This window comes from Micropterus dolomieu, linkage group LG19 (genome assembly GCF_021292245.1).
Source record: "Micropterus dolomieu isolate WLL.071019.BEF.003 ecotype Adirondacks linkage group LG19, ASM2129224v1, whole genome shotgun sequence".
In the NCBI taxonomy this organism is placed as follows: Eukaryota; Metazoa; Chordata; class Actinopteri; order Centrarchiformes; family Centrarchidae; genus Micropterus; species Micropterus dolomieu.
The window spans coordinates 34,190,061-34,200,774 of NC_060168.1; the positions used below are offsets into that span (position 1 = coordinate 34,190,061).

Sequence of the window (10,714 nt, forward strand, 5' to 3'; positions counted from 1 at the left end):
GTTTTAAAACCAAAACGCAGTAGCGTGGACGGGGCCAAACATGTGAAGCTTGTCCTGGGGGTGGCGCTAGAGGAAAGCAATCTAAAGGGTTTATCATCCGGAGCGCAGGAAAGGAAATCTGAACCAAAGTGTTGGGCAGACTGAAGAAACATTAAAGGTGGTTTCAGTGTTGCAGTTTGATTTATGTCTGTCAGCGCTAACTTATAGAACTTCTTTTGATCCTTGAGGAGGTTCCAGGAGTCCTTAATGAAGCTCAAGGGGTCATTGAGGAGATATTTAGTCCATGAAGCCCGGCGAGGTCAGACTGGGAGCCCAGCGAACATGGTGCCCAATAGGAAAACAGCTTCAATCTGGATTTATATCTGTCCATCCAGGTGATCTACACCAGTGGGTCTTAAAGTGGGGGTCCTTGAGGAGGTTCCAGGGGGTCCCCAGCAAAAAGGGAAATAATAATAATTATTTCATATCCATTAGTAACATAGTGACTGAACGTACGACTTTTTTGGTCATGGATTTCATACACTTTCTGGAATAAAACAAAAATCCTATCAGATGGGCCTGGTCCTGGGACCAAATCTTATTAAACGGGGGTCCGTGGTCTGATTTGTGTCAGTTTAGGGGTCCTTGAGGTGAAGAAGTTTGAGAACCACTGCTCTAAACAAACACTGATTGTGGTAGGATCACCGCGGTTCATCAGATCAGGTTATGTTGCAGACTCATGATACCGTCTACCTGAAGTTACGTCTGCTCAGCATAGCTCATACTGCCTGCGAGGCCTCAGACAGGCGGCAGCCTCCGTTGGCTTTGCATGATCACAACTTCTGATCAGTGAGCGTCTCTCTAACCTGCCTCATAGATCTCATGTAACATGTAGTCACACTTCAGAGGAGATACTTGACACAGTACGCGACAACAGGCTCGTGCATTTAGTGTCTAAAGCGCCTCACAGGTGAATCATGGCTTCCCTCTCTGCACTCTTTCTTCCCTCAGAGGCTCCCAACGCCTCCAACCTGAAGATCGTGAGGATGGATCGAACTGCCGGCTGTGTGAGCGGAGGAGAGGAGGTCTACCTGCTCTGTGACAAAGTCCAGAAAGGTGAGGCACGCTGTTCATGTATGAGCTGCTGATGTGACCTTAGATCTCAGATGTTAGATTTCCTTCACACTCTGAAAGCCCTGTTACAGGTTTGATTCATCAGGAACCTCCTTTTCTAGTTCCTACAAAGTGATGACGGGATGTCAGAAAGATTTTCGCTTCAAATATCAGCTCGCACATTGACCCGGTCTCTACTTTAACAAAGTCCCAGTGATGTCACCGCTGTAGGAAATGTGAAGTGTTTTCTCTCGGCTGATGCCGCCGCCTGCTGGGCGCTTTGTTAAATCCTCTTCATGTGTGGTTAAAGGAGCATGGAGAGATTTTATCAGTTGTGTTTAGGGTTGGGTATCATTTAAATTTTTACAATACCAGTACCAAAACCAGTACCCTTAAAGTGATACCGATACCAGTACTTCATTTGATACCTTGCATAAAATGAGCTGCCGAGTTTATTTATATTTGAATGAGAGAGGAGGAGTGAAACAGTTCAGTGACCAAATAAGTTGTGGGAAACAAATTTAAGGCATTTTTTTGATACGTGTGTTGAAAGTAAACGACGGAAAATAATTTTCGATCAATAAACTGAACTGAAAGATGTTCGAGTGCTTTTTCCTTTAGTGGTGAGACGCAAACCTCCAGAAACGACAGTCACAAGTAGAGAACGAGAAAGCAGTCTGTTTAAAGAAGTCACTAAACTTACACTAAAGATACAAACAGAGTAAAGAGAGGCCGCACGTCAGCCCATCAAACCAGCTGCACCTGAAGCAGCCGGAGGCTCCGTCAGGAAAATCAGCTGATCGCCACAAATAAAAATGCACAGAAGTAGGGCTGCACGATATTGGGAAAAAATGACATTGCGATATTTTTCTCTTCTGCGATATATTTTGTGATATGAAAGAATACAGGAATTTTCACCAGATGACTTCGTTTGCTCGATGTGAAATGAATTAAGCATCCTAGAATTATTGGGATGATTTTGTGGGAAATAAAAATAAATTTGCTCAAAAATGTCTTTGTAGTCTGAATACTTTTTTGAGTGCTACCAATCTTTTCTAAAGCTTTTATGTTTACTTTTACAGCCACGTATGAGCAAGAAAATGGCTCAGACTGATGTTGGTTATTTTCTTCACCCCACACTGATGCAGAAATACATTCACCAGTGATCATCTTACTGGATATGACTCAGTAACTCGGTTTTAAAGTCACGGTTTGGTTTATTTTTCAGTACAGTAAGGGACACAAATGCAACATTAATTTGCAGGTTGTTTATTATGAACTTTTGGAAACCAAGTTGTCTAAATAAAATATCAGAAAAACAATATCACATATAATAAAAAATAAATAATAATAAATAACTATGGATTACAGTGCAGCATTATCACTCCCTGTTTGTAGTCCCGGTCTTATTAAAAAACTAAAAACTCTTCCGAGGTCTAAAGTCTGTTTAAAGGCCGAAGGGAGCTTTGTATTTTTCCCTTGGAGCGGGGATGTTCCCATTTGTGTGGTACCGTTTCAAATGAATGAATGTTAGCAAGTTTGAAACATACCCGCTCACTACTGAGCAGTCTCGGCACGCTGCTTTCGTCTTATCGTCCGTTGTTGTATTTTATTACGAAACCGAAGTGTTCCCGAACAGGAGACCTTAAGGATAAAGGAGGGTCTTCCAGCTTCTGTGCACTGGCCATGGCGCCGGCTAACGAGTCTCCCTGTACTTGTCATTGATTGGTTTATTAAACAGTTCGGCGGGGAGCTTTGACAAGAATGAATTAATAAAAAATGAACATATTTGCCACTATATTATTATCATGATGGCATTACTACCTGCAGCACCAGCTATACTGAAGGCTCGTTCACAATCACAATTAAACGTCCTCGCTGTGCGAACATTATAACGCCGCCGACAGGAAAGGAGGAGAAGACGGCAAGCGATCCTTCTGCACCTCAGGAGAAACCAAAGATGTACGTGGCAGTGAGCTTCTACAGCGGCCGTCTGTTGGAAAAGATGAGCTGTGACGGGAGATTTATAATCGTGTCCTTATTTCAACGCATTTCTCCGTGCGTTTCTTTGTTTCCGGTTTACACGTCAAACGGCCAAACTTCCTGTAAATAGTCTGAAAGTCCGAACCATCAAAAAAAAAGCTTTCACACCAGAAACGAACCGAACCATGGTTCAGTTGGATCCGGACCGAGACCGCCTCTTTTCGTCGGACCGTGATCCGTAGGAGGTTTCACACCTGTGATTTCAGGTGTGACCGTCCGGACCAAACGAGGCAGGTGTGAAAAGAGGAGTTTTACAGACTGTTGTACACTGAGCTGAAAGATCTCTTGTATTTTCAGTGGTTGTCTTTGATCTTGTGAGTTTCTTGCTGAAGTTGCTTCTGTATTCATCAACAGAGGCATGAAATTAACCACATTTTAGCTCATGTTTAACATTTAAACCATATTTAATAGTAGTATTTAAAAGTAGTGCTACATTTAAAAGTAGAGCAGCTGAAGCGGTCTTATTTCCTTGAACAGAAGCCGTTTTTCTGACACTTCATTTGAATGCAGTGGAGTGGGTTTGTTTTTCCTGGTCGTTTTGTTGTCCTGGAGGAAATCCAGGTTCAGGGAATTCCCCTCCGATATGTAAATCCCTCAGGAGGAAGAGGGCGATTCAGGCTGTGAAGATTTTTTGTGTCCTGCTTTAGACCTGCCGCCGGCTTCTTCTTTGTTTTGGCAGAGAACCAGCAGCTGATCTGGACTCGCTGTAATCCTCCAGGTCAGCTGCTGGCAGAGATTTCCACCGAGGTCAAACTCATCAACAAACCAACGGTGACAGCAGGAGCTCAGGGAGAACGTGTGCACGCAGCGATGGGGTCTTGAAGTTCTGGACGAACAGAGGGATCAGCGTGTCTTTAAAATGTGTGCTTGTGTTTCCAGATGACATCCAGGTTCGGTTCTACGAAGAAGACGACTCGGGGATGACCTGGGAGGCTCTGGGAGATTTCTCCCCGACAGATGTTCACAGACAGGTCAGTACGAGGTGTAGTACTACTGTTTATAGTGGTAACACAGTAAGTAAAATGAAGTTAAATTATTTTAATCTAATAAAAAGGACTAATAGGTGTAGTAGCAGCAGAATAGCAGCGTTAGAAGTGGTAGTAGAACAACTGTTGAAAGAATAATACTCGTAGCTGTACTTTCTTGTATTAGTAATAGTAGCTGTGGCAGCAGAATTAATAGCAGTAATAGTAGTAGTATCACATGTATAAGAGGCTGTATGCAGTTGTTGTACCAGTAGCAGTATTTGATAGACTACGTATCACCCACTAACTGTAGTAGTAGTACTACAGTAGTAGTACCAGTAGTTCCAGCAGGATTAAACCTGACCCATAAGTGTCATTATGTGTCATAACACGGCGACGTGTTCTCTGTTGTCAGTTCGCCATCGTGTTCAAGACTCCAAAGTATCGAGACCAGAACCTGCAGAAGCCGACGTCCGTGTTTGTCCAGCTGAAGAGGAAGTCTGACAACGAGACCAGCGAGCCCAAACCCTTCACCTACCACCCTCAGATCATAGGTAGGTCAGGTAGCTCCGCCCTCAGATCATAGGTAGGTCAGGTAGCTCCGCCCTCAGATCATAGGTAGGTCAGGTAGCTCCGCCTCCAGATCAATGGTAGGTCAGGTAGCTCCGCCTCCAGATCATAGGTAGGTCAGGTAGCTCCGCCTCCAGATCATAGGTAGGTCAGGTAGCTCCTACCTATGATCTGAGGGCGGAGCTACCTGACCTACATAGGTAGGTCAGGTAGCTCCGCCTACATAGGTAGGTCAGGTAGCTCCGCCCTCAGATCATAGGTAGGTCAGGTAGCTCCGCCCTCAGATCATAGGTAGGTCAGGTAGCTCCGCCCTCAGATCAATGGTAGGTCAGGTAGCTCCGCCCTCAGATCATAGGTAGGTCAGGTAGCTCCGCCTCCAGATCATAGGTAAGTCAGGTAGCTCCGCCCTCAGATCAATGGTAGGTGAAGTAGCCACACCTTCATACCGTGACACTCTGTTCAGGTAACATGATACTCACCTGTGCACATGCTCGTGTACGATTTGTGTGTTTGTATTCAGACAAGGAGGAGGTGCAGAGGAAGAGACAGAAGACGTTGCCAAACTTTCAGGACTTTAGTGGTCATGGAGGAGGAGGAGGAGGAGGTCTGTACCGAGGAGGAGGAGGAGGAGGAGGTCCTGCTGTAGGAGGAGGACCCGGCTCCGCAGGAGGAGGAGGAGGAGGAGGAGGAGGTAAAATCATCAGGACCTTGAAAACCTGGAAGCTGAACTTGAATTTGGATTCCTGTGCAGTCGGTGTCAGCTCACGCTGTTTGATTTGTCCTCCAGCTTACTTCCAGGGCTTCACTACCTACCACTATGGAGGAGGTGGAGCGGGTGGAGGCGGAGTTGGAGGCTTCTCCACAGGATACTCAGCTGGTCTGGGGGGAGGAGGAGGCATCAAGCACGGTGAGAGATAACACAACGTTTAGTTCGTTGACCTTATTAAGGCGAGACACGGCAGGCAAAAACATGTTTTATATTATATTATATATTTTAAATACACATGCACTATTTATTTTCCTGCACTTTGTCTCGTACGTGCGTCTGTAGCTCTCCAACGCCACATCTCCTGCTGCGTTTGTTGTCTCCACCAAATGACCACCGGTACCTCCTGCACAACGCTGTCCGATCCAAATATGATCATTTCCTTTGTACTAGAAACCAAAAATAAAAGTACAAAAGTGGATTTAAGCTCTAAAGTTTCCGTTTTATTCCTGACTATATTCTGAAGGTTATAGAATCATAGAACATTTTATTCCCAAAAACATGGCGAAAATCATTTTTTTATGCCTGTTGACAGTATTTTCTGATTTATGGAGTAATAAAAAGAGAAATCCAAAATCACCTCTGTGAAAACATTTAAGTAAAATGTGTCAAACAATAATTTGGAACCTGACTTAATCCAGTTTTCAGATTTCAGTTCTTGAAATAGATGCAAATTGGAACATATTTCATTAAATACTGTCTCATTTGCGTATTTAAACATAAAAATTCAGAAAACTTGTACTAGAAAAACTATAGCTTTAATCTAAGTAAACAACCAGGAGAGTTTCATGCTGATAAAATTTAAGGCCAGGAGTAAATGTGCTAACACAGAATGAACGTTGTGTTAAAGCCTCCCAGGGTGACGCAACAGACGGCGCCGACGACGACAGCGATCCAGACGACGACGACTCGGAGTCTGGGGTCGTCCTGAGAGCTTTATCCCAGCCGAGAGGAGAGGAGGCGGGGGAAAGGACGGAGGACGGAGGAGGCGGTGTGGAGTCAGAACACGGAGGTACACAGCAGATAAACAAACAAGGACACGTTTTAGTCAGTCTGGTTCTTGACGTTGTTGCTTGCTGCTTTCTGTGGTGCCCGTTTTATTTTGAATGCTGCCATTTAAGATACTTTTTCTTTGTTGATTATCATTTTGGTAAAAATCGTGCTACAGCTTATCACAGCTCCCCCGTTCATTCAGAGAGGGGCCAGGGGCCGGTTGCACAAAAAACCTGAAGTTAAGATTTTCTTTAAAGAGGTGTTATTCTGCTCATGTTCAGGTTCATAGTCTTATTTAGAGGTTGTACCAGAGCAGGTTTACATGGTTATATTGTTTGTCATACTGCACATTGCTGCAGCTCCTCTTTTCAGCCTGTGTTGAAGGCTTCGTTTTAGCTATGGAGTGATACATCTTGTCTCTACATGATCTTTGTTGTTGCACATGCTCAGTTCCTAGTTAAGGACTACTAGCCAATCAGAAGCAGAGAAGGGCGGGTCGGCGAGAAGCCGGTAAACGGCTCGGGTTCAGCCGTACGTGTCGCCGACCGGCTCGGCAACACGGACTGGAGCGAGAGTTTCAGAGCGGCGAGTTATTAATCTGTATCCATAAAGTTTTAACTGAGCTCTGTCTCTACATCACAGGAACAACTTTCTGTCCACTGACTGCCTGGAGGGTAGCTAGTGTTTGGAAGGGAGAGGAGAGCTGTGTGCTGCAGCGTGTCGGAGTCGCCGCTTGGCGAGCGATATATGAGGCGCGTTTAGCTTTCATCCCTGTGACGTCACAGGGATGAAAGGGAAGTGGCTGCACTACAAAGGAGCTGATTTCAGTTCAGAGCAGAGTTTTCTGTGGGAGATGGGAACTCCCTTTGGGCTTTTTCACTTTGCAAACCTGTTACATGCACAAAAAAGGGATATAACCAAGCCAAAAAGCAAAATACCACCTCTCTAATGTTTGAGTTAAGGTATCCTTAAAATACATTCGGTTGCACAAAACACCCTTATGTCTTCTCCTTAAGGTTTTCTTAAAGTGTTCACTTAAGTATTTGTCATCTTAACCGCCACATGGTTGAGTTTATGGCGATAAATGAAGAAATTTTAGATATCCTGAGAAGAGCGTCTGCGGCCGGGAGACTCTAAATCTAATACGCTAAATCAATGGTTCTCAAAGTGGGGTCCGGGATCCCCAGGGGTCCTTGAGGAGGTTCCAGCGGGTCCCCAGCAGAAAGGGGAATATGTTCCCATAATTCTAAGTAACACAATGACAGAAGGCAGGGCTACTGTGTTTATGGGTTACATGTACTTTCTCTAATAAATAAATCCTCTAAAAGAAAAAATCCTATCATTGGGTTTGAGGACCCTGCGACAAAATCTTATCAAACAGGGGTCCGTGGTCTAATTTGTGTCCAATTAGGGGTCCTTGATGTGAAAAAGTCTGAGAACCACTTCGCTAAATGATGAGCAGAACGAGAAGGTTGTGAAATTTATCGCCAGCTAGCAATACAGTCTAGTTTATATCTGTAGTGTAAATAAAGTTATTCTCAGCAGTCTTATTGGGTTCCCTTCTATAATTGGGGATGTCTTTTTTTGGCCCGAACAGACAAGGTGTCGTACTTCTTTTGGATCTCCTGGATGAACCTCTTCACAAGACTCCTTGAATTAATTTTCGAAGCGATTTCCTCCCACGTTTGTTGTTCTCCGTTTGCTTTTATTTGCGTATCAGATTTACTTTTTAATACGTGATTTCTTTTATGAAATATTTTCCTCCTTCTTGACTTCTTTCCTTTCCATCTTTGTACGGTAACAACAGGTCAAGTGCTGGTGCAAGCAAACCGTCTCCATGGTAACAGTAGAATTTTACTATTGGAAATTCTCTGTCAGTGCAGCAAACACCTTAATGCTTTTCCTTAACTAAGGAGACGTTTAAAGGGATTCTTGACACCCTTAAGTAGATTCCTTAAGACTTCATAGTCATACTTCAGAAAAAAAACATAAGTTTTTTTGTGCAACTTGTCCCTGATCCTTTTAGTCCCAAATAACCACCCGGAGGCGGGACTTGCCTTTAAGGACTTTGCTTCTACCCAGTAACATGAATCATAAAAGGAACTGTTGAACATTGAGCTTCACGTTCATAATTAACGGTGTCAAATATACACTTATTTGTGATCATAGAAGGTTTTATTCTTTGTGATTCAGTTTATTTTGAGTGTATTTTAGCACCACAGAAAGATGACATATTGAAGCTCCTAACGACTTCCAAGGACATTAAACGTGAAAGTTATCTTTTAAAAGTTTTGAAATCAGTGAGATGTTAGAATGATGTTTGGTGTATGTGTGATGCAGGGGAGCGGTTGGATCAGGTGACCAGCAGACAGTTGGAGGCTCTCTTTCAGTACTCGGTTACAGGTGATTCGGCGTACCTGTTGGCTCCACAGCGCCCCCTGATGACCGCACAGGACGAGGATGGAGACACGTCAGTAAACACAGAACACACAGTTTAAACTTTAAAAGCTTTAAAGCTCCTGGCGCTTGCGGGTGTTTATATAAAGTCCGCTAGCATCAGCCGGTGCTACGTAGGAAATGTGTGAGCAGTAATTTGATGGTTTTATAGTTTAGATTGAAATAAAAATACACAAGCAGCGAGTGAAGTAATTTTATTTTTTCTCTCTTCTCCTCTCAGTGGGCTCCATCTGGCTGTTCTCCACAGCCAGCAGGAGGCGCTAAAGAGTCTGACTCAGGTTGTCTCTGCCCTGCCTGGACAGGAAGTGCTCAACATGAGGAACCACCTCTACCAGGTACTGAATTACTGAAACTCTGTTGAGATCCATGTTGTTTCTTAGCAGCAAGGAAGCTTCATAAGAAAGCTTTCCACGTGTTGAGCAGAGAAGGAAGGAAAGAAAGAGCATGAAAGAAACCCGCTCAGGAAGCAAGAAGCTGAGACGTTTCCTACTCGGAGAACAGGGAAATGAGAGTTTATCTCTGACTAATCAGCAGTGACAGACGTATCTGTCAGCCGCCACAGAAGCAGAGGTAGAAAGATGCTCCCTGTTCAGGTAGCAAGCATTAGGGAAGGAAGGAAGGAAGGAGGCAGCCCTTAAGGAGCAAAGAATGAAGGCGCTTTTAACCTCTTCCTCCATGTTTCCCAGACTCCTTTGCACCTGGCGGTGATCACCCAGCAGAGGGAGGCGGTGGAAGCGCTGCTATTGGCCGGCGCTGACCCGACTCTGACAGACCGTCATGGCAACACAGTGCTCCACCTGGCGTCCCAGCTGGAAGGAGGAGGGATGGTCAAGTTTCTGCTTCAGCACAGAGAGCTGAGGGAGCTGCTGTACCACACCAACACAGCAGGTACACACACACACACACACACACACACACAAGAGAGCAGGTACACACACACACATACACACACAAACACAGCAGGTACACACTCACACAAACACAGCAGGTACAAACACAGCAGGTACACACTCACACAAACACAGCAGGTACACACACACACATACACACACAAACACAGCAGGTACACACACACACAAACACAGCAGGTACACACACACACACAAGAGAGCAGGTACACACACACACACAAGAGAGCAGGTACACACACACACACACACAAACACAGCAGGTACACACACAAGAGAGCAGGTACACACACACACACACACACAGCAGGTACACACACACATACACACACAAACACAGCAGGTACACACACACACACACAAACAGAGCAAGTACACACACACACACACACACACACAAACAGAGCAGGTACACACACACACATAAACACACAAACAGAACAGGTACACACACACACAGAGCAGGTACACACACACACACATACACACACAAACACAGCAGGTACACACACAAACACAGCAGGTACACACACACACACACAAGAGAGCAGGTACACACACACACAAACACAGCAGGTACACACACAAGAGAGCAGGTACACACACACATACACACACAAACAGAGCAGATACACACACACACAAGAGAGCAGGTACACACACACACATACACACAAACACAGCAGGTACACACACAAACAGAGCAGGTACACACACACACACACAAGAGAGCAGGTACACACACACACACATACACACACAAACACAGCAGGTACACACACAAACAGAGCAGGTACACACACACACACATACACACACAAACACAGCAGGTACACACACTGCATTAGACCATGTGTTCTTACACCAATCTGTCATCAAATGTCAGCCTATATTAACAATCACAGTAGCTCAAAACATTG

General features: G+C 44.6%; 1 protein-coding gene across 1 annotated transcript in view; it reads left to right on the plus strand.

Moving 5' to 3' along the window:
* Positions 1-10,714, plus strand: part of nfkb1 (nuclear factor of kappa light polypeptide gene enhancer in B-cells 1) — a 55,969-nt gene that overhangs the window by 32,183 nt on the left and 13,072 nt on the right. The window contains exons 10-17 of the mRNA XM_046030253.1: positions 4,015-4,106; positions 4,516-4,654; positions 5,191-5,361; positions 5,458-5,577; positions 6,287-6,448; positions 8,770-8,899; positions 9,107-9,221; positions 9,573-9,774. Coding sequence (XP_045886209.1) covers positions 4,015-4,106; positions 4,516-4,654; positions 5,191-5,361; positions 5,458-5,577; positions 6,287-6,448; positions 8,770-8,899; positions 9,107-9,221; positions 9,573-9,774 — 1,131 coding nt within the window. The remainder of the gene's footprint in view (positions 1-4,014; positions 4,107-4,515; positions 4,655-5,190; positions 5,362-5,457; positions 5,578-6,286; positions 6,449-8,769; positions 8,900-9,106; positions 9,222-9,572; positions 9,775-10,714) is intronic.